We start from the raw sequence: 24,996 nt of genomic DNA on the forward strand, positions 1-24,996 counted from the left end.
TCCTGAGAACACTCGAGGGACCAAAAATATTTACACACATGCCCACAGGACATATCAGATTAGTGTCTGAAGTAATATTCTTCCAATCACACATTTCTGTCAGTGCAAGATCTAAAATTAGTCCAGTGTACAATAACTCATTTTCTAAGTTGCATTTTGTGAAAAAGTTGAAGATCCTGCATAGGAGGCTTAACGCTCTCTTTGTGCAAACATTTACATGTAAACTATGCTCTTGTCATACAGTACAAATGGGTACCAGTTCAGCAAGTATTTAAGACAGGAGACCTTTAGATACTTTTTGTTTCATTTTCCTAGACTAATCTAACAAAGAACAGTCCATGTCGAATATGCAACCACTAATGCTACTCAGAGCAGAAATGGCACCATTATATGCCAGTCACTTTATGGGTAGGAGTCATTACTCTGTAAAAACAGACTGGCTTCTCAGTTCTGTAGCTGACAGACAGAACAGAGTGACAGTTTTGAGGTCTCATACATCCTCTGATTTGGTGGTTAGGCAACAGAAGATCCTGTATTCAAAGAATTATTAACAGGAAAAGCTTTTTACACTTAAACTTTTACACTTTTTTCACTTTTAATGCTTCCTGTGATCTGCACCCGAGGCCAATGAAGCTCAAGGAAAAAGTTTCTAACCATTTGCATGGTTTCCTGCAGCTCACAAAAATAAGCATGGTGCTAATGCTGAGGTCATGGGTTCAATTGCCAGGGAATGCATATACTGACTTAAATGTCTTAAATGCGAAAAAAGTTGCTTTGAGTAAAAGCTTCTCTCCTAAGCATAAATATAAATTTGTAATAAAAGTGCATTTTAGTGGTTAAGAGCTACAGTAGGTGGCCATCCAAAACGCCCCTTCTACCACCGCGGCGTCTGTAAAGAGCATTTGCAGCTTTTGACCGCTTTATCAAACAAGAACATCAAAGCACATTTTCGCAAATAGACGTCAGTTTTGCCTTGCTGATGTGTTACATCTGACGGCTTCAGTCACGGAAAATGAAAGAAAAACACTATAGTTAAAATATTTAATATATTTAATATTTAATATTCACATGAAAGTTTGGTACTTATGAAGTTATGTGTATTTCTTAGAATGAATTCAAGCAGGATAAATGTCAAGCCTGTGACTGAGCATGTGCTATATATTTTATTTTTCATATTTAAGATTTGACACATTTAAAAGGTGTGCAGTAGTATTTATATTATATGAATTGTGTGTTATATTATTCAAAATAAATTATGGTTTACTTTGCATCTTAGCATTAAAAGTAGTAGCCTATTTTAGGGGGGTTGACTACATGGATTAATATGCAAAATGTCAATATTTCAAATATTATGCCTATATTTTAATTTATATTTTAAAATTCCTTTAATAAAACAACATGCATTTTTGTTATTCGTTACCTGTCCTTTATTTTGACAGATAATTTCTTGGGGAAAAGACATTTGTCTGTACACTGATTAAGAAATTGTTGCATGTTTAGTAAAAAACGAAGTACTGGTTCCCATTATTTAGGCCTAATTAGCCTAAAACAAGAAACGAATAAATTAAACCTGCACGATTAAATCTTTGAAACTCTAAAGAATGTACGGATTAATAAAACGTCCTCACGATTAATCTCAAATTCTCTCATTATAATCAACAAAATGCCCACAATGTAAAAAAGAGCTTTATTAATTGACAACTTAAGTGATTTTAAAGGAGCCTTCTTTACTTGCTTTTAGGGCTGGGTGATAGCATATGGCCTAAAGAAAACAAAAAAACAAAAAACAAAATGAAGCTGCAGCAGTCATCTTAATTTCGTCGGGTGAAACATCTCTCTCACTCGGCAGTAGAGTCTGTAAGCGGCAACAATTTCCCCTCCGCGCTCACTGATACCAGAAACACGCTCCGCCTTCACTCCGTGGATAAAGTATTTCAGTATGTTTGAAATGTTATGTTCATAACGTAGCCTATAAAAAAATTAAAAATTATAAAAATAACGGGAGAGTTTCAAAGTGGCTTATCACATGCCAAACTAATAAAATTGTAAACATTAAATATTTAATTTCTGCTTTCTAATGTGCAAATTTTGATTGTGATGAAAATAACAGTACATTTCTGTCAGTTATTTTATCTAAATAGATCAATGAATTTCTTCAAGATTTCAAAATCAGATAATGGATAATGTAGTAGCACTGTAAGATTACATTCGTTGGAATGCATTATTGCTATATTGACAGGGAGGCGCCCTCTCATCACTTTATTTTATTTTATTTTTTTCACTTTAATTTTTTCCTGATAATGAATTTACTTAAAATTGTGGTGTCTCACATACATTAAAAATATATCTACAGAAAGCTTGAAATGTCTTTTAAACGAAAGCATTGTGTAATCTGTGAATGTTACATTTGACTGCATTCCGCCTTGCCTAGTCACAGTTATGGTTTCACACCAACACAGGGACCATTTACCAAAAAAATGATGGTATTTGTCCATGTGAGACATTTATTATGCAGTCTACAATGAACACATCCCACATAGGACATATCATCATGCTGGAATGGGCCATTCTGTCCCTTAAGCATCCCACTGTTCGCCTTCTAGATGAAAAGATCACCCCCACTGCTGCAACATTCACTGTACATTTCAATTTGTTAACTTTATTTTTATTTTATTTTTTACTAATTTTGTATCTTAAATCTTGAAAAAAGGTTACTTATTATATTCAAGATTTCATGAATTGGCTTCTAAGTAAACTAGAATATATTTAGAAAACCAGATTTTTCTGAAACAAAAAGTTTGCAAAGTTTTTTTTTTTTTTATCAAGTAACATTAACATTGAAATTTACAGCGAGACTGGCAACACCCAGCAGACACCAGACACTCTATAAATGCTTTACAAGGTTAATTCCTAACTCCTGACATTCAAAAAAAAAAAAAAATAATAAAAATAATAAAAGTAATATTAGTAAAAAGCTTGTTTCTAACAACTGGTTCAAAGAGTCATATGGTGACGGAGACAAAAAGCGGATACGCATCATATTAGTACATGCTGAAGAAACAAACACAGAATAGCAAGTTCCTTGAAACATGACTTCAGTTCATCACAGTAAAGTCCACTGAACCTCCTGAACCTACAATAGTTCTTCAACCGATAACACATTTCTTCAGTTATAAGCCAACTTGGACCCATTTCTCTCATAAAAGGTACACACAGAAACTCCCAACCTTCACCATTTTTAAAATATTAGATGGAGGAATGTGCCGTTCCAGACACCCAAACAGCACACTGTTCCAGCCAAGCTGCATACTTGAGATGAGTGACCTCATGCTGAAGCTCCAAAGCTCTGTGTATGCAAACACATTGCCATGGCAACCGCCAAGTCAGGATGACAGTGGGAACATTGATATGAAAATCAACTCCATTACACACAGCAACTCATTTACCTGGGGCTTGCCGCTAGCCGAAGATTGCTAACCTGAAACAACTGTCAGAGGAGATGCTGTTTGCTTGGAACAGATTTTCCTTGTTCTCATCTCGCTCCGGAGTTGTTATGTCTACAGATAAAGTTTCCTGTGTTTATGTTGGAGAAATGAATAAAACGCTTACGGACACCAACAAAATAAGTTACTGAAGAGACGTTCTTTCAAGCAGATGTAGCCTGTTGGTAGGGTCACCATGTATCATCCAATTTAATTTCCGTCTCTGGTGTTTTTGTAAATAGTGCAATATTCTACAATAAGAGAAAAAGGTTTTTACTTGACATTATCAATTTGACCATTTTATGCTGGTTTACACTAGAAGTCATTTGTAACCTTCTTTATATGGTTATATTGTTGATAGTATTAGTGAATGAATAATTTAGCTACCTGCACAAAGATACCCCAGTGTATTTGTCCATTTATATTTGACAGCTCCAGGGCTTTTCATAGATATTCTGAAATTATCCTAGTGTATTATGGGTGTTAAAGGTTCCTACCTTTTTTACTGTTTTCAGTAGTCAAATAGCACAGATTTATCAACTTTTATATTAAAAAAAAAACAATTTTGCATGCCTACTGCGTACACAGCCAACTTTTATTAAATCCATTTTGTCAGCAGTGAACAAACTCTTTATCGGCAAGACAGAGAAATCAAATTTGGCTTTCAGTTCATGTCTGTTTGCTTTGACCATTTTATTTTTAGGAGATTAAAAACCACAAACGCAAAGGACTTCAATTATAATAAACTTTATTAGATAGTTACCAATATTATCTACATCAATGAATACAAAGAGATGGTGGTCTGCAGGCAGAAAGTATTTAAAAACAGAACCAAACTATACCCCTCATGCTCAGCAAAAAGGCTGCAAAACATGAACTACATTTACACATCTAAAAGACTAGAATGGGGAGGAAACAAACATTTGGATAACAGGACAATCAGCAATTTTACCTTCTCTGCATAAAGACTTTAAAAGAGCAAAAAAACATCAACATTTGCCTTCGTGTCACTTTTGACATGGTTATCTCATAGACAAGGCACCACACAGCAGTGTTAATATTCCATCCCTGCTTTTCTCAAATCAACAAGTTAAAAACAGTCCTCAAGAATAAAACAGGCAAACATTATTTGTAGGATATGGGTGTTCACAGGATTTTAGGGGCCATTACAGAAAGTACAATATACAACCTCTTTTTGATTAATGCTACATAGTTTCACAGTGATGCAACATTTAATTTCATATAAAAAGGACTTCAAATCATGGCTTTCTCTTAATATACCAGTATCATGAGCCAGGCACTTCAGATATTGCAGTGTGATTAAAGGCAAGGGAATTGTTGAGTGATTTAAAAAGCTAGCATAACACTAGCCGTGGCTGTTTCCATGAATGCTAGTCTTTCAACTCCCCCCTCGTAGACGTCAAAGGCTGTTTTTCCAGGCCAGACGGTCAGACTTGCAGCTAAAACCAGGCTATTTTTAACCTGCCAAGAGTGAGCAAGGGAAGACATGGTCTTAAGTGTCGTCTACTTGCGAACCATGGCCACAGATCCAAAGTTGACTCAGCTAAATTATTATACAGACTGCAAGGGTAAAGACAATTGAAAAATGTATAAAAATGTCTGTTAACATAAAAACTTGCTGGTTGTTAAACCTAAAGGTCTTGAGAAGGTAATGTATTTTGCATTGCCTGCAGAGTGTCACTATATGGACCCTTATGTTAATGACAGTAAAGAAAGCTTAATGTATGCCCCCCCCCCCCAAAAAAGGAGTAAAAAACAAAACAACATTAAAAGGAAAGGTCTTGATAAACAGCTGAAGTTTGGAGAGGAGAAGGGTTCTTGTTTTCATATCTGCCATTAGATTCCGGCGAAAGCCTTCAAGGTGGATTTCCAGTATACGAGTAAAGCAACTAGAGACCATGCCACACTTGATCCTGAAAGCATCAAGCAAGAGATGTCCTCAGTCTGATTTGTAAAAAATATTATTGGTACCATGCCCAGTGACCAAGAATGGCACCGAAAACAAACAAAGATGTAATGAAACAGGCTTGCCAGAAAGATGATTAATCCCAGAGAGAAATACAGGTGGACACTATGCCTTGAATGGTAGTAAAGGCACTACTATCATCATTGGTAGAGCAAGTAGTTCTTAAGGGAAGCAGGTAAGGGCAGTCCATGGATTTCACTCAGTCGCTCTCTTCCCAATGCGACCCGCACAGAGCGCCTACAGAGGTCCATTAACGGCAGAGGTTCAGCTACAGGGGGAGAAAGAGACAGACAGAAGAAATTCATTAGGAGGGATCACTCACAAATACTGCATGAGCTTGTAATGCCAGGTGTAGGCTGTCCTTCCTAGTAAGATCTTGGGGTAAATGCCATGACAGACTGTACAACGGGGTTGTGTGCTAGACTGGTTGTTTTATATCAATCGTGTTCTGACATTCTTATTTACACACAAAACTGACATGATAAAGCAGAAGCCCAAGACCTTGCACAAGTGTTAGGAATGCCCGGCGTCTGTGGCTGGGCGTATAAGGAGCAGACATGTGGACTGTTTGTTCAGAAGGTGGAGGGAAGAAAAAAAAAAAAAAAAACCAGGAAATGGAAAATCAAAACGTTCTTGAGATTTACACATAGGTTTACAATAAAACACTGCACGTTTCAACACTCAAGTCAAAACTACCCAGCCGGCATTTCAACGTTGATTGAAGGTTGAAACAACGTTGAATTACCTTTCGATTTTGCAAATTGGATCAACGTTGATATTGTAACGTTGATTCACTGTTATATCAACGTTGTTTCAGCGTTAAAACAACAACTGACCTTATTTCAAACATATTTCAACGTTGAAAGTTGGTCATGGGCAGACTGTTTTTCAACCGTACAGCTTTAAACGTTGTATCAACGTTGTTTCAGCATTAAAACAACAACTGACCTTATTTCAAACATATTTCAACGTTGAAGGTTGGTCATTTGCCGGCTGGGTAACCCATCGGTTTAAAATATGAACTACCCTTTTCTACTCTTCTGAAACACCTGGATTTGAAATCTGGAGAAATATTACATCATGATTAACATTAGCCATCATTCTACAAACTGCGTCTCACTGCAACCAACGGTGGACATCCAACCCAGCCCACATCGTAATGCGTGACGTCACGCTACACCACACACACACACAAATACATACATGACACTATACTTTGTATTATATTACCTTTGCATCAAATTATAAAAACTAGTTAAACTAGTTACAGCGTCTATAAGGGTTTGACAGTAAATGATTTATAAACATCGTTCTCTCTACTGACTGCTGTTATCAGTCTCTATTTTTATTTTATTTAAAATCAACCAAAGCAAGCGTTTTACCTGATGTTTTGATGACAAAATTAGCTCCATATTTTAGACTTCAACCAAATTTGAGCCATTTTACCCTAGACATCCTTTACAAAAATAAGAAAATGTGTATTAGTAAAATGAAAGATAAAATTTAATTTGATTTAGATCCCCAAAACTGACGTAAATTGCTTCAACATCTTCACACTTTCCCCTGTTAGCAGCATGAAAACATGTCATCTATTGGTGATTTAAATATACATAAAGTGATCAAAGATGGTTCTCTTTATTATTGCTGGAGCATCCAATTCAACACCTGCCCTGAGTGAGCAGTCATCAGTCCGAGATGCAGACAAGGAGGACTCCTAAGTGATTGAGGGGTTTTGTTGTTGGATGTAATCATGAACATAGCAGTAGACATTTACTCCCGACATCGCAGAGGATTAACTTACGTTTGGATCTGAAAGAAATGCACCCTTGATCTACTTAAATGCGTTTATGTTCACCCGAATCATTCATGATCCACCCTCACCTACAGAAGTAGTGAGTATAATGTATTTTAATGAATCATTGCAAATTGCCTTTCCTAATAATGTGCTAATTAGCAAGTTTCACTATGAATATGGCTAAAGTAAACAGTCTCTCAGAGAGCAGATGGAAGAGAGGGGAGGGGTCAGCAAATCTAATTAAAAGGAGAATTCCACAAACCAGCATGTTTTGAAAAGGGTAAAAAACTTGTTTTTTAAAAATGTGTTTACCACTGAGAAATTTTAAACAAACTATGTTACAGACTTTTCATTAAGAGCCTAAAGAATCATAATAACTTGTGGAAAATGGGCAATATATGACCCCTTTAAGAGACTTCCACATGTAATTAATGCTCATTTCTAATGCAAAGATGTTAGCCAATCAGAGCAGTGAGTGTTTATTGGAAGGGGCATGTCTGTTGGGAGACTGCAGAGCGTTCAATCAGAGGGATAAATTTAGGCTAGAAAATGACTAAATTTTATTTTTTTCCATTCCAAAAAAAAAAAAAAAAAGTACACCTCAGGGAATTTTCATAACCCTTTTAAAAGCAAGCATGTGGTACTATAACGTTATGATATTACATTGAAGAAATTTTGGCCCTGTGTGACAATATTCACAAAGTTGAAGAAATATTAATTTATGTATGATATTTGACCCTTAGGTTACAAAACTGACAAAAGCAATTCATCAGCTGATGCAGAGTGAATAAAGACTGCAGATTTTACTTTTACACTTACCAAGAAACGGTCCAAAAAAAATACATAAAAATTCCTTGAGTGTGCACCTGGCTTAAAGTATAACAAGTTTCCTCACAGGTTCCCTTTAGTCCAGCCATATAACAACCCCAAGTACTTCAGACTTTTCAGAATGGTTTCTCGGATGTTGAGATTCCTTTATAAAATGTACACTTTGCAAACGAGACACTCGGGAAACCAAAGAGAGTGATGTAAGGGATAAATAACAGCACAATTATACCTCTGTTGACCGCAAGCATGACGAGGAATGCATTAAAAGGCACTGACACAAGACAGAAACAAAAGGAAGCCAAGGCCTTGGAGTCAGAGGCTGAGTAATACTCTGGCTACTCGCTCACACATAGAAGGGATGAGAATTCTCCGAAAAAGGGAACACCTGTGTCCTGACCTGAAGAAGCATTAAGGCTGCAACAATACTTCCAAGTCAGACCTTCATTTAATGTTGCTAAAAATGCCACATTCAGGAAAGACATCTTCGAGTCATCCCATCACCTGATGGTATGCAAAACATCAAGGTGATAAAACATGTAATCCATTGGACAGGGCATCATGAGTGGCCCGGAGACTGTTTCCACAGAGCAAAGTTGGTTACAGCTGGCCCCGAGAAGCCCAGACATGAGCAAGTCTGGCCCTCACCTGCATCCTTTCATTATATGACCACAGAATGATAACATCACCAGAATGTCCTCCAAAACTGACTCATTACAGCACGCTGGGTTGAGGAAATGAGTCAGATTTGCAGAAACTATATGCAAAACAAAAATATATATTGTAACCTGGAGAATGCACAATTTTAGGAAAGACATTTTCACACTAGCTAGTTGTAATTTGCATGACTGAGTAATATTTATAACCTTTTACCTTTCTCAAGAAATTAAACTGGGGGGTGTGCATGCATACTATTCATCTTGGCTTCCACGTCAGCCAGATCAAGCAAGGGTTATTAAACTTTCCACGCAAAAGGACCCCATTACTAAAATGCAGCTATACATTAGTGCATTTTTACAGTGGGAGTAAAATATTAGGTGTGATAAAAGACATGTTCCCAAAACTTAAATAATTGCCTTTGACTTCAGTATACTAATGTCAAAGAATATGGTCTAGAACAATTTACATTCAAATTCATTTCGATCAAATACACATTGTAAGTTATATTTTCAAAATCACCATAAAACCCAAAGAATGCTACAAAATACTTTTAAAAATGAACAAAACTTAACGCAGTTTTGTTATATTTTAGTGTGAAAACTAGAATGCAATTAAGACGATGTCAGATTACGAAAATGTGTTAGGATTTTAGTAATACCAAATGAGAAATAATAATAATTAAAAAATTTGGTAATTTTACATTTTATTTATTTTTACACACCATCAAATCCTTAAAATAAAATTTAAAAATTAAAACCTTTTTATATATCTCAACCATTGAAACCACTGGCATAACAGAGTTTTTAAAGACTTCTGTTAAACAGCCATAGTTCTCTCACAACCTCAAATAATTGGCCTGTCCAATCACAACTTTCCCGTTAAACAAAAGCCTGCTGCTCTATAGTAATGGATAACACGACTTACTAATAGCAAGAAAGTCTGTTCTTAAATATTCCACAGGTAGTGGAATCTGATCAAGACGTAATGAGGACAGAGCACGGCAGAGTGGCCAGTTTAATGATTAGCTTCCAAGACGCGTCCAAGATAATGAATGACATCATGGTCTTGATCAGGTAAATGGAGCTGGTTTCACATAATTAATGAGAAACAAAGCCTTCCAAAGACACACTAGCTCCAGCCACTTTCAACGTTCAACAAACGCTAACCTTGTTATTCAAGAGACGACTGGAGGAGCCATGCAAAGACAGACACATAACATAGGCAAATTCAAACAAGCAGAAAGGATGATACTTACGATCAAGTCCATTGATGTACCGGATTCGGATTTCACAGTGTCCCCACACAGCACTCACTACAGGGTATAGCTTCTTTCCTTTTAGTCCTCTGAACGCAACCCCTAAATATTGTCCGTCAACAATAAAACTTAAAGTCCCCTCATCCATGTCCAGGACCACCAAAAATGAGTCTGGGACGATAAAGGTTTCATCAGGCTCAAGAAAAGCTGGATACGTCCTACTGGGCTGGTTCTTGCCATTGTGATGGAGTTTGTTACGTCCCAGGTCCCAGCCCCAGGACTCACTATTGTTTCCTACAAGTGCAGTGTATCCTACAGAATGCAGCGGTGCTTCACCCGTCGCCACACCAACAACTGCATGGGTGCCCCGCTGGCGCATGGCCCAGCTGATCTCCCACACATGCAGTCCCCGTGTGTATCCCACTTGGGCCCGGATAGCATCTGTACTCTGTGCTACAGGGTGCCGGTGGAATACGAGTTTATTGTCCTCTTTAACAAATATGTTTAGAGAGCGGTCATCGTTGTTCCACGAGTGCTGAACTTGGACTTCCTGTGAGGCTGATGGCATGTCCAACAACATATCCAAGCGGGATGGCTTGATGTAGTCCAGGGCCTGCAGCTCCAGCTTGAGAGGCTGAAACGCCGGGTCCCGCATGTCCACAGTCTTTATGCCTCCCGGAACCTTCTGCCCCATGCTCTGGGTGGTCTTATTAGCACCTTATTCCCCCTCGTTATAAAGTAAATAACAGAGAAAGGTGGCAGTCAGTGTCCACTCCTTCACCTATGCCCCTCCGCCAATAAGGAGGCCAAGGCCGCTGTTTTTATGCCAGTGGTTGCTGGGAAACCAAGTCAAAGCAGCTGCTAGTTAAGCTCACCTGGGAAGATTAAAAAAGGAGATAAAAACGAGAGGCACAACGTTAAATGACTGGGATAAATCAATGTTTACACAGCCTTTTTCCATAATTAAATAAAAAATACAGGATTATCATTATCTTGCATATTACCATTAATGGAAATTTCATAGTTTATAATACACAAAATTATGAATGATGATCATGTACTATTAAATATAATTTAATTTGCAGGGGTGCACATAAGGCCTAAAAAAAAAAATTGTTTGGTTCTGGTTTCCGACCAACCCTGTCAATTTATGTGCGACCCAAATTTATTTTATGAGACTGGGGAAGAACGGTCTTTCACACATCGTTAATTAAATTACAGTTTTCTTTAAATGCTGTTTAACACTTAAGTAATCCGTTAAAAACCATTAAGTATTGCATCAAAACCCTTTAACTGTCAATTCCTAAAGTGAGCTATAACTTAAGGTTTGGAAATCGTAACATTAAGAGAAACACGGGGGGAGGGGGGAGTCAACAATATATCGCGGAACAGAGAGGGCACTGACAACATGCTGACAGACAGGACATTAACATTACCAGCTTACTTTTAATATGAAACAAAGTCTCATTTGGTTATTTCACCTTTCAAATGTGGTCATTTTTTAAAGAAATGTAAACAATAAATACCGTTTTGTGGCTCTTGAATGTGTCGAACAGATCGCTGTAAGTTAGATCATCAGTTAAAACTAACTGATCGTCTCTTGCTTCTAGTTAATTTATAGCATTAAAATCAAATAAACCACATAAATGAACAAAGAATGTTGTTTGACTACAAAAAGATGTCTGTACACTCCGTTTTTCAAGTTCAAATCCTCCATGTTAATCTACTATGAGATCGCCTGTCAAACTCCCGCGAAGGCTTTTTGTGTGTGTGTGTGTGCGTTTTGCGTGTCTAAGGCAACAACAGACTTTAAACGGGAATACAGAATCACTGTCGTAAAAGTACCGGTACACACATTTAAAATCAGCGCTCGTGTGTGTGTGTGTGTAAAACTGCCACTGGAGAAAAAAATAAATAAATTAAAAAAAAAAAAAATCCCTACCAACCAATGACCTCAACTGACAACCAACCGGAACCAAACTTTTTTTTTTTTTAGGCCTAAGTGGTCCGCATGCATGTAAAAAAGTTCTGACATGACGTGCATTTGCGTACCATCATAGTTGACAGCTGTTATATAAGATTTCGATTCAATCTGTAAACCTTAAATCTAGACTACCCCATTCTGAATTTCAAAGCACAATGCAAACCTGTGACATTCATTCTCTGAAGCTCAGCAGCAACGCTATACCCAGAAGCGCGTATACATACTTGCCAGCAACCCGCCAAAATAACAGCCTGCTGATTTTAAGTTTGAAAAATATGAAAACGTGTATTTTCTCTCTCTTTTACGCTTTTATGCAAAGCGACTTAAATTTGGGGAAACAAAGCGATCCTTCTTAAAGAGGCAAAAAAATAAAAAATAAAAAAAAGGAGTAGTAATTTTAAGTTTACTATAAAATAATTGTATTTGTATTTAATACTAGGCCTACCTATTAATTTAAAATAGGATCACACAGTCTATTTTTTTTTTAAGTGCAATTACTATTAATTACATTTTTTTTGTTAAATGTAATTGGTCCTCATACTGCATATAGCGTGACCCAACTAAATCTCCAGGTTCTCTTATGAGAACCAGGCTGGAAAAATGATGTGCACCCCGTATATACACAAACTGTACTACATACATTTAAATGCAGTATAAATGATAAAGTAGCAAATGGTGAAGCTGCAAAAATTTTTTACATGCCCTCTATAAACTCGGCTATTTGATTCTGTAACAAAACTATTCTGAACTAAGGTTACACATTTTTGTTAGATTCGAATGAGAAAACGCTGTCTGATTTTCCTGATTCGGACACATGCACACAAAATAAGTCAATCTACTACACTCCTCTAGAAACTCAGACAACTGTGGACTGTTAATAGCAGAGCAACTGTATTATTCTGTCAGTTGCATGCTCAATGCCTCACTTGTGAGCGTTACAATACGGTTTATTGGTCCAAGGACCTTTTCAGGCCCATTACATCTCATGACAAAAGCAGAGAATAAATACATTTCTAGCTTTACCACAACCAACCCGATACCGTTTCACACAATGCCCTTTAGAAATAGGAAATAAGGGAGAGAAAAAGACAGGCCATTTCCTCTTTTAAACTAGTCTAGTCTGAAGAGAACAGGAAGAGCAATAAAAAGTCCTTCAAGAATATGGAGCAAAAATGTTTTCAGTAAAAACTGCAAAATTCAGTTAAGTAACATTCCGCCAGACAGGACAGGGACATATTGCAGTATGTGGAATCCCCACCCGATTTCTAACAAAATTCTCGCCCTCCTAAATTACATCACATTTAAATCTGATATTCAACAATTAGGGCAGTCTGCTACAAACAACTAAAAAAAAAAAAAGGTGTGTGTGTGAGGGTTATAAAGTTCTTCTTCCCATACGGTGCATAAAACTGTTAAATCGAAAAATAGCATTTCATAACGAGCTGCTGAAGCGCCCCAAGGGTAATTGAATTGTAGACAAGAGTTCATTGAGGAACATCTTAGCCCTTTCTCTGACACAAGTAAACAACCTTTTAAATGGGTCACGCCTCTCCGTCGCTGGCCTACCCGAGGCTGAGGAACACCAAGAAGTGGGTGGCAAGTTTGTGAATGCCAAACAATACAGTCTTCAATGGCTGTCCAACCTTTACAAAGTAGGAAACATGTTAATTTGCACACACTCTATGCAAGGAGCAATTAAGCTCGGTGGCAAAGCACTAACAAACACAGACAACAGACCTTTACAGTTCTATCAGAAACCAATGACCATTTTTAATAACACATTTCGTGATATTTAGGGGTGAGGTGATGTCTTTCAGCAGGATCGTCTCCACTCTTTGCGTGGTTTTGACAGTGCCTGGCCTGTGAGATGGAGGTTACACAGTTACTATTATTATTTAAGTTTATGCAGAGGGGCTTTGCAGGTGGTTTGCCCCATCTGTGCAGAGCGGATTAAAATGTGAATGTGGGTTCTGGGTGAGTTTTTTGGGCCTGGGGAATAGAACTTGCTTTTGTCTCGACCACTTTTAATACTTAAGCAAAACTGGGCTTCCATTGACTTTTCTGCTCCTATAAAACCTGTGATCTGCTGAAACCCCAACCTTGCACCAACTTGGTTGCAAATATGTACTTCTAACCTAAGATTTCCTTATGTGCCACTTATAAGTGCCTGTAAAAATAAATTGTGTGCATCACATTTCCTCTTTACATTATGTAAAGTAGTCCGACCAACAAGTAGCTGCACAAAATTTCCACCATATATATAATTTTCTATACTATTTATGTAACAAAATGTGATGGGCTTACAGTGCCAATATCTCCTGTTTTCTTTGCTAAAGTGCAGAAATATTTTCAAGATGAGGGACGCCACTCTGAAACGGGGACATTATCTTCAACAGTGTCATGTTCTAATCATGACACTGAGGCATCTGGCATGCAGCTGTGAGTGAAGGGCAAAGCAGGACTGGGAAAGATGACGACAAATCATTGGGTCAACCAAAATGCCACACGGCGGCTCTATTCAGAAAGTGGGCAGACGGGGTGAAAAATGGCAGGCAAACGGTACTTTAACACTGCTCGATTTAAAAAAAAAAAAAAAAAAAAAAAAAAAAAAAAAACTTACCTGAGACACTAAAACTCAGGAAGATATTCATAATAGAATTTTAAAAAAAAACATAAGTTTTCCCCTCACATAAATTGTTTTCTGTTTTTCAAACTGTAAAGGAGACCAAAAGCTGCATCTGAAGGGGTATATAATGCACCACCAAGAAGGTGGCATAAACACAGTAGCTACGACAGCACAAATAAATGTTACAAAATGGGATTAAATAATGTTGGAGCAGAGACAAAGGGTTGTGCATAGTTCATGCAATACAAAAAAAAATGTTTGCAACAGCATAAAAATCAAACCAACAAGAAAAAGTATGAGCAATAAGTTTGAGGAAAAGCATATGATTCTTTTTGAAAGATAATGGGTGTCTTTATATTGACACTCCCTTCATGAACTTGGACTCACCCTGGATTAAAGTAATCATATTGTTGAATATGAGAAAACAGGGGAGCTCTAAACTAGCATTTACCCACTAGACTAGTCCAACAGCTCTAGGCAGAGCCACAGCAGGTGCCATCCCGTTTCATGCTCCAACAGAAAATGACAACACCCCTGTTCAAATACACACCATAATGCAATCTGATAGGAATCTTCCGAACGTTGCTAAATAGCACACACTCCTGTAGTCAAAACAGGTCTATGTGGAGACCAAAACTGGGTGATGCAGTTTCTGCCATGATGATGGTAGTGGAGACCTCCTGTTTTTGATGGCCCTGTGTTACCCACTGGAAAACCAAGTCTATATTTCGGAAATGAGTCACATCAACTCTAGACTGAGTTTTATATGAAGACATAAAATGGCTCAGAGTTTAGAATTTAAGAACACAGCAACCAACACAAAAATAAAAACTCATTTACTCACCCTCATGTAGGGCTGGACGATTAATCGAAAAGTAATCAAAACCGAAATTCATAACCTCTAACCGACGTAATTTTCCCACGTCGGTTATTTTGTTTTTTTAATCCTGTTAACACTTCCCCCTTAAAAGCATACTACCGTGTGTGTAGCCACATGACTCTCTGCTCTCCAGTCAGTGGCATAAGAGCAAAACACGGAGGTGGACGCCGGTTCAACAACACATAGTGACGGCGTGCGAGTGCGGGAGCTTTGCGTCTTCACTAAACTTTATCAGTTGTATTTGTTTTATAGTTTGGACATTCAAGCGATTAGAAGATCGGATGTGTATTATTATATCAAGCAACCACGTTCGCGCAGCTGCATTGTGGCACGAACACTCATAAACAGTAGATGAGAAGATCGCACGCACAGAGGAACACAGAAACTAGTTGTCAGCGCTGTCCTGTGATTTATCACTAAAGTAGCTTAGAATCTCAAAACTTATTATAGCACGTTTGTGTGCAGCGCACATGAAGCACAAGCACGTGCATAGAGAGCAACGGTCGGCGGTCGCGCTGCGGGTTCCCGGTTTGTGTCCGATCTAGAGCTTAGATTCTCTGCCCGAGCCCGAGCTCGGGCTCGACCCGACCTGACCCGCGGGCCGGGCCGGGCCGATATTTCCCGCCACCGTCCTCGGGCCGTGTCGGGTCAGGCCCTTGATAAAGCACGTCACGTGTCATGCGCAGCGTCTCGTCCACTCGCAGTCCCGCATGCGTGACACATCACACCTGCTGTGCGTGCTGTACTATTCAGTAGAATAAGTGCAACATGGAGCTTGAAGAAGCAAAGAAAAAAATTAAAACAGGAGAATTAACTGAGCAAGTTTGGAGGAAAATCGGAGGTATGGAAACATTTTAAACTAGTCGTGGGGAGTGACCATATGTGTTGGCTTTGTCTCGTGCATTAAATGCGGCACGCATATATATATATATATATAAAACTGCGCAGCTCCCCCGTAGCCTAAATGATCTAACACAGCAGCACCTGCGGTAAAAAAAATAAAAAAATCTGGCGCTGCCCCTGGTTTTAACGGCCCACATATTAAAAATGGTCGGGTTTAAATCGGGCTCATAATTACAGTGAACATGTCGGGCCGGGCCGGGCTCGGACACAACGTGCTCGGGCTCGGGTAGGGTCGGGCTTGATTTGTTGGGCCCGATCTAAGCTCTAGTCCGATCTCGGACTGTTTTGTGTATTTTAACTGTAGAAGAGGTTGTTCCAAGTCGAAACTACGATACAGAAAACTACATCAGTATATCATCATAAACGCAGCCATTTTTGTCTTACGTGAACATAAACAGATGAGAAAGAAAACACATGTGCAGTATTATTGCTTAAAGAGACAACAGCCTAATAAATGATCGAAAAATAATGATCAGAAATTAATCAAAGAACAAAAAATCATTCACTGATCTTGACTGAATATATTTCATAACTTAACTTGATTGATTAATCTTTATTTTATTTATAAAAGAAAACTATGCAGTATTTTTACAGTTTCTGTACCTGAAATTTTGTTTAGTTGTATTTATGATATTGCTAATTGATTTGTTTGTTCCCATTTTATTACTGACTGTTTACTTTTCTTTAACACTTTAATATTTAAAATTTATATTAATCTAGTTTGTCAGTGAACTATGAGGGCAAAAAAACAAAACGGAAACAAAATAATCGTTCATTAATCGTAAGCGAGGTAAAAATGTTCAATTAATCGAGGTTTTGTTTTTAGGCCATAATCGTCCAGCCCTACCCTCATGCCGTTTCAAACTTGTATGACTTTCTCCTACAAAAAATGCAATTTCCAGTGTTGTTTTGGACCCCATTGACTTTTATTGGATGGACAAAGATTTTAAGCAAAAAAAATAGTGTTTAACTTCCACAGAGAAACCTCAGTCACAAAAGTAAAAGGTGACGCAGAACAGGTTGATGCAAAAAGCAACTCGACTTTATGCAGGTATGGGGAATACGGTTTATGAAACCAGGAAGTGAGAAACATGGGTGTAGAATGTGTTTTGTGGGGGACAAGTGTGTTCACAGAGAGGTTTTCATAGATCAGTGTTAATAAATCTAGATTTAAAATTAAAAGAGAAAAGATAGTCTATGCATGACCTGGCGTCAAAGAAAGTGGAAAGAAAGTGTAGTATGAACAGGAAAATCAATTGCCATTAGAAAAATATAGAAAAAAATAAATAAATTGTCCAGCAGTGTATTTAGCCAAGAAGAAAATTTAATCTGTCAATTACTATTAGGGGAGGGATTACATTTGACCCCCTTACTTCTAAAATGGCTATGCCCTTGGTGAGAAGAAACTGAGACACCAAATACGAAAAAAAGAAAAAAACTATCACTACAATATCGGTCACATATCACTTACTTAGACATACTTATGAGCAGACATGAACAGCTGCTGAAGTCCCAATACATGAAAAATTCTCACCCTCAACTGCACCAGTTACAAGATATGAAACTACACTTCAACTAAGCAGAAATAAAAATAGATTTAGTACAGCTAAGCATTCCTTAGATTACAGTAACGGCTGCATGTCAAGACCAGCAGTATTGTTAGCCTAATGAGTTGTTTTACCAAATTAGTGAAGTTACGTAAGCAAGTTAAATGCTCAGCGTCAAAGCCAATAGAACAGATCATACAGTTCAAAGAACCCCAATGATCTTCATTTATCAGACAGTACTGGAAGCTTAAGGTTGCAACAACAATAGCAAAAGTTGCGTAAATTTGATCACAAATGCAACGTTAAGCATAAGAGACTGGTCAGATAAGAGAAAAACCATTAACATTTTTAACAGAAGTGTATATTTTATAGATGGAGTGAGAGAGTGAGACAGTAAAGCATCTAGCCAATTGACTCCCAAGTTTAATCATCAATAAAAAATAAAGTATTAGTCAAATACCATAACATCAAAAGATTAGTTCACTTCCAGAATAAAAATTACCTAATTTACTCACCCCCATGTCATTGTCATTCAGTGGAGAGAAATTAAGTTGAGGAAAACGTTCCAGAATTTTTCTCCATAAAAATGGACTTCAATGGAAACCAATGGGTGGAAGGTCCAAATTACAGTTTGAGTGCAGCATCAAAGGGCTCTAAACAATCCCAGACTAGGAATAAGGGTGTTATCTAGTGAAACGATTGGTCCTTTAAAAAAAAATACATGTTTTTTTTTTTACCCACAAATGCACGCCTTGCACTAGCTCAACTTACATTACGCAATTACGCTGAATTGAAAAGGTTACACGTGGTTAGCTTTTCGTCTGTGTACTTCAGTTCAGAAAGGTAGGGTGAAAAACTCATTTTCTCCAACTTAATCATCTGACATCACTGTTTTTTACCTTGTTTTGTAAAGGGTGTTTGACTTTCTTTGTATATTCGCTTAGTAAACACTGGGTTGGTACTTCTGTCTAAGTCACATGTGACCTTTCCAACGTGACTACTTAATGCATGAAATCAAGCTAGTGCAAGACACGCATGTGTTTGAAAAGTATAATTTTTTTTTTTTTTTTTTTTTTTTTTTAAGAAAATGGGCAATCGTTTCACTAAATAAGACCCTTATTCCTCGGCTGGGATTGAGCAGATCCCTTTGAAGCTGCAATGAAACTGCAATTTGGACCTTCAAACCGTTGGTTCCCATTGCGGTCCATTATATGGCGAAAAATCCTGGAATGTTTTCCTCTCAAACCTTAAATTATTTGTTATCTTTTTTGTTGTAAAGTTATCTACACAATAACTTTTATCACAAGTAAAACAAACAAGCATTATATATGTATGTACAGTATATGGGTATATATACACTGTGTACAGTATACATATATACACACATATATATATATGTGCGTGTGTGTATTATGTATGTATATGTGTACGTATGCATATGTGTATACATGTATGTTTATGCACGTACATTGTTTATGCTTAATTTCTGATGGGTAGAGGTTTTGTAAATAGGGTAGGCGTAATAAGCCATCGGCTTCAGCCTACACCTTTTCGGTTACCCTGTTTGTTTGTATTGTAGTTGCTGTACTTACATTTTGTCTTAAGTTTTGTAACCGAATAAACCTTCATTCATTCATCTAATTCCTTTAATATAATTTAAATGTTACACGATCTTTCCATAGACTGTATAAAAACAGATGTACTGTCCGTGACGTCACCCATTGGTTTCCGAAGAGTGTTGTTGAAGCCAAAAGTGGGCGGAGGCGGCCGTCGCCATCTTGGCAGCGCGTTACCAAGTGTCACTCATGGATAATCAAAAAGGGGCAAAAAGGCAGGAGCTGGTTGCTGAAACCACACCCACCTAGCGCAACGGCGGTGACGGCAGCGGCAATACACCGGTCACTCAACAGGCTGAGCCCTTATTATGCAGAACTTTAAGGTTTAATATAATTTAAACTAATGAGTTATATATAAAAAAATAAAAAGTTTATCCCCTCACAGTTGTCACGAAGAGCAAAATTAGCCATATAGACCAAAATTATTTTTTGCACCAGGCTATAAAAAAAAAATTCTGCAGTGAAGTTGGGCATTTTAACATGGGAAGTCTAAAGGATCGACATCCTTTTGGAGCCAGCCTCCAGCGGCCTGTAGATGAATTGCAGTTTTAGTCAATTCTGTGTTGGTTTCGAGAGAGGGAGCAGAAAGTTGCTGCTTGGATCTTTCCCAAACATTCTAATATGCGAATGTTTTCATACATAATGAGCCACTTCAAATTGTTAAAGTTATCAACATTACTGATATTCAATATGGTAAGCAATCAATGCTTGGTTAATGTCTCATATCGGTGTTTCTCGTGTACCTTTGTTTCATCTCTCCTTTTGAATCACAAATATATAGGCCTACTATTGATAGCTGCTAATATAGACCGTTCATTTCTCTCACACATGCTCAGAACACACATGTTAGTTTGCGGTCAGCTGTAGACTGTGCAGTGTGTTCAAACATAGCGTTTTGGTCCGACGCGAGGTGACAACACTATCCCGGGCCAACCTTTAATGTATGGGAAGGAGAGCAAATCACAATTAAAGTTATTAACTTACAAGCATGGGCTTCAATATGCCATTAAAAAAAAATAATAATAATTTGCGATTAGCTCCATAAACTGTACACGAATTCGTTAACGCCTCAGTCCCCTTTAAATTTCATATGAATTTAAATTCGATTGGCTCTTCCCAATCTTTCAGCGCATTGTTTTTCATTCCGCATGATTCGGCAGACCGCTGCGGCGCAGAGCGAGGGACAGAGGACAAGGTGTGTGTTTGTAGATAGTAGGGCTGCACGATATTGAGAAATATATGACATTGCGATATTTTATTTTTCTGCGATATATATTGCGATGTGAAATCTAATCTAATTTTTTCTTAGAAAACAAAAATGGGGTGAACAGATTTACATTCTCATTTTAAATTAGGGATGGGCGTTTTCCACAAATATCACATTCGAATATTTGAGCTCACAAAAAACGAATATTCGTTTATTTAAATTAAGTTTAATGAGTCAGACGTTATTTTTCAGCAACATTTGTTTTCGTCATTTTGAACAAGCTTACAATAAGCTTGAACATTACACATTGTGTTTTGTAGCTGCAAACCTTTAACAATGCGTGCAAACTAACAAAAGTACAGATTAAAAGCAAAAAAAAAAAAAAAGTGAAGTGAAAGTTTTTTTCCTTCTTACTTCTCTCATGTTTTCATCGAGAAACCAGAGATGTTTGTGCCGAGGGTCTAGGGCAGACGCGAGAAGAGGAGTTTTCACTGCATTCTCCAAGTTAGCGGTGTTTATTCGTTGCTTGAGAGATGCTGCAACAATGTTCTTGTATCACTTTCTGTGATTCTCCACGGCATATTTCAAGTACTAGAAGACCGCAGTTCTTTTAGGTGGCGTTCACATATCGCGTCTTTTGCATGCTCAAGTTCGTTATTTCCAATGTAGGCGCGCGGTATGCGCGCTCATAATGGAAGCGACGCGGTCGCGATGCGCACGCGGTGCGACGCAGTCCCGTTTTTTCCAGGCGCGTCCGAACAGCAGAGTTAAAAACATCTCAACTTTCAGAATGCCGCAAGCGCACCGCAGGTCATGTGACAAGAACTAAACATTCAGCTTCATCCTTTCCTGTAACAATGTTGAAAGCTCAGCCAAGATGAAGGAACAGCTGATCATAGCTGTATATGGATTGCCATTTTGAAATAAATTTAGTAGCAGAGCTACTGAAAGCGATTTTTTTTGTGCTGCAAATCCATTTATCCTTTGCTGAAATTTCCGAGTCTTCATGGAGAGAACGCGTCGCTTCAGGAGCGCTTCTGCCCGAGCGCTTTGGAAAGAAGGAGAAAGCGGAGCGCATAGCCTTTTCCATGCCTTATTAGGCGCGATATGTGAATGGCCCCTTAATCATTCATTAATTATTTTTTGCTTGCATACACCTTCAAATATGCCGTGGAGAATCACAGAAAGTGACCAAATTAGGTTTTTATTGTGAACTTTTTTTTTTTTTTTGTGAAATTCGAATATCATTTTTATTTTTCGAATAATTAGAGCAGAACGAATATTCGAATGTTCGACTATCCGTGCACATCCCTATTTTAAATGATTTAAACATTGACACCATCGTGTCAATTGATTAATATGCGCGAGGGAGAGAGAGCAAGACAGTGCTCATGTCGTTTGAAGCGCTCTCTCTCGCGCGATCTCAGCGAATCACATTCGTCAAGGGCCGGGGAGCAGCTGGCCCGTACAGTTAATGAATAACGGATCAACTAGGACAGCCTACATCGCACATCCTGCGATGTGACTATCGTGGATTCGTACATCGCAATATCGATGCTTAAACGACACATCGTGTAGCCCTAGTAGATAGATTGATACAATATCTGTATCTGTGCAGTTCTTGGCCATAAATGCAATTTACAAAATATCATGGGGGAGCAATATTTGGTTGAGCAATATTATCTAATGCAGCCTACGTTTTTACTGCATTCACCCCTCATCACACCACAGCAGTTTCCTCCAGTGAAAATGAAGCACATATGAACACATACTTTATTAAACAATCATGTTGCCATTTTCATTTTGAAAATTTATCTTTCAATATAAATGACATTCCAGTCCATGTGTGCGTGTGGCAAAGAGGTTTGCATACTTGAGCTACGGAAAGAGGGTTGTACTAGAAATGCAAACAGTAAAATTGTGTTTGTACAGTAAACAGGTTGTGTGTGTGAGATCATGAAGACTTGAATTTGGCTTATTAATTCAAATGTTATACCCATCTATGCAAGACAGTGGAATACTGCAATACATTTAGTACATGACCCCAATAAATAATTTTTTTAATCTCATTGTTTATATATACACTTTATTATTAGGCTATTATTATTATTATTATTATTATTATACTCTCAATGGGGGCTGACCCCCCACCTAAAGTGAAAATCCTAGAATCATCCCGCTTACAACATTCGCACTGTTGTAATCCAGGTCAGTTCAGTAGGATGTCCTCTAAAACACAGTGTCAGAGGAGATACCTGTTATACAGGCCTACAAACATCTGTGTGCAGTCGGGAGCATTTACTGTAGTACAGACAGTTAAATCCCTCCAGTGACGAGAAAATCAGTGCTACTGTTCTGGCAGACACAAAGGCAAGGTTAATCTGCCTTGAACACATCAACCAGAGTTATCTGACATTAAATGGATCAAACACAGAGCTGATGTCTCTGCAGAACATCTCAACACACTTTGATGAGAAACCCCTTACAAACCGGTTACCATAAACCAAAGTTTCAACCAAAATACTTGCAAAACTAAAGATTGAGTTGCAGCAAACTATGGTAACTTCATATTTATGGCATATGACTTCAAATAAATGACAGTGACAAAGACGCTGGTTGACAGGAAGACTTCTGTATCTTTAAATATACAACGCAAGATATTTTGTGTTTAGTTTAGTAATTTATAAAAATAAAAAAAATAAAAAATAAAATAAAAAAAACTTTCACTTCTCCGCCAGTGAAAATAGTGCAAAAAGAAGCCAATGCCTTAATTGCTTCTTATAAAGCAACAGATCAAAGTACGGTCTGATACATCATTTGACTGGAGCAGGGACAAAGATTTCCCCCTTTCCCCTCAAAGCGTTCTGACGTCACTCCGCTTCAATTCCACCCCGTGTTTTTAGTTCTCCAGCTCAGAGAGATCTGGGGTGAGTGAAAAAACAGCAATGCTGATCTCAAAGGCCCACTCCCAGCTGCAGGTAAATGCACGTGATTCCACTTATGTTACAAAAGAACAAATTACTTAAAAAATAAAAATAAAAAAAACCTTCCCACTTTATTAAAAATAAAACCGTGCTAGTTGTAGTTTGTAAACAAATCTATGACCTCATTTTCATTTAGCACATAAGTAAAGATAGCTTAACACAAATGCCTCCAGACCAAATGCATTAGGTCTTTAAGACCTTAAACCGAAAGTAAAGCCCCTCCAGCACTGTCTGGGACAAACATCTTTACTCTCGTGGAGTACAAGTTGAAACCCTGTTTTTATACAGTCTATGGTTGAAACGTCTACGATAACAATTCTCATGTACATACACCAAAGTAATTAGTTTATTGCGGCTAACGTTACCTGGCCTTTCGCAGAGAAGGTAAATGTAAGCAATGAACAATATAATCAGACACAAATCTCCTGATGCTGCTAAACTAGGGTTGGAAACTGTTAAATGTACGTCCACGAGACATCTATGTTGGCTTAAAAATCAATTTCAGGCTCATTACAAACGCAGGAAGTGGTTGCTGCTTATTGCATGTTAATGTATTATTTACACTGAGATGCAATAGGAAACGAGCCACAATTCATCGCGTTTATATCGCATTTTCCGTTTTATAACTTAGGCTTGTTGAATGAGCACATCGACTGGATGTTTGTATTGGTAAAGCTTGGAAAGCCGCGAGTGTCTGCATGTGAACACACAACAAAGAAAAAAGACCGACAAATGTGTGAAACCTAATTATTTCAGTCAACTGATACATACCGGAAAATAAAGCATAGGCGAAAGAGTGGAGTGAATATGTTCCTTTCAGTCGTTATTCCCGTGCAAATCCATGACTAGTCTGTTATCCTCTCTCTATGTGTTTTTAGCATAGACTTGTATTGGGTGAAATGATGGCTGCTAACAGCGATAGAAACGTCTCTTCAGTCACGTGGTCAAATAGCTTCCAGCTGCTGCTAAACGTCCCTCCCAATTGAGTTGAGTTGTTGTTTAACTCATTTCTCCTGATAAAACCTGCTAATTGTAGACTACATATAATGATGGCATATTTATAGTTTGTGTGCATGCCAGATATACAATTAGTTGCTAGAACCGTCTTTAATTTTTTATTTTATTTTACCATCTTTGTAGTCCTAATAGTTAGCAAAGCAAACTAAATTGTTTTATTTGTGAGCCAGTTGTGTAGCAGGTAAACCCTGTTTATTAATTATCTCAAATTTGATATATTTCATAATA

The 24,996-nt window shown here is 37.8% G+C and overlaps 1 protein-coding gene across 2 annotated transcripts; it reads right to left on the bottom strand.

Annotated features, from left to right (window-relative positions):
- Window positions 1-5,303: 5,303 nt before the first annotated feature.
- Window positions 5,304-24,710, bottom strand: LOC132128911 (SPRY domain-containing SOCS box protein 1-like). Of its 2 annotated transcripts, none has more exons than XM_059540311.1 (3): window positions 24,523-24,710; window positions 10,005-10,879; window positions 5,304-5,737 (listed from the first exon to the last, which is right to left on the bottom strand). In XM_059540311.1, the coding sequence occupies exons 2-3, from the start codon at window positions 10,696-10,698 to the stop codon at window positions 5,610-5,612; spliced, it is 822 nt and encodes a 273-aa protein (XP_059396294.1). In that variant the 5' UTR covers window positions 10,699-10,879; window positions 24,523-24,710; the 3' UTR covers window positions 5,304-5,609. The 2 variants fall into 2 exon arrangements, with proteins under 2 accessions (XP_059396294.1, XP_059396295.1); XM_059540312.1 differs by lacking the exon at window positions 24,523-24,710 and adding an exon at window positions 13,518-13,540.
- Between the last annotated feature and the right edge of the window lie 286 nt (window positions 24,711-24,996).

The sequence above is a fragment of the Carassius carassius genome, chromosome 46, assembly GCF_963082965.1.
Source record: "Carassius carassius chromosome 46, fCarCar2.1, whole genome shotgun sequence".
NCBI lineage: Eukaryota > Metazoa > Chordata > Actinopteri > Cypriniformes > Cyprinidae > Carassius > Carassius carassius.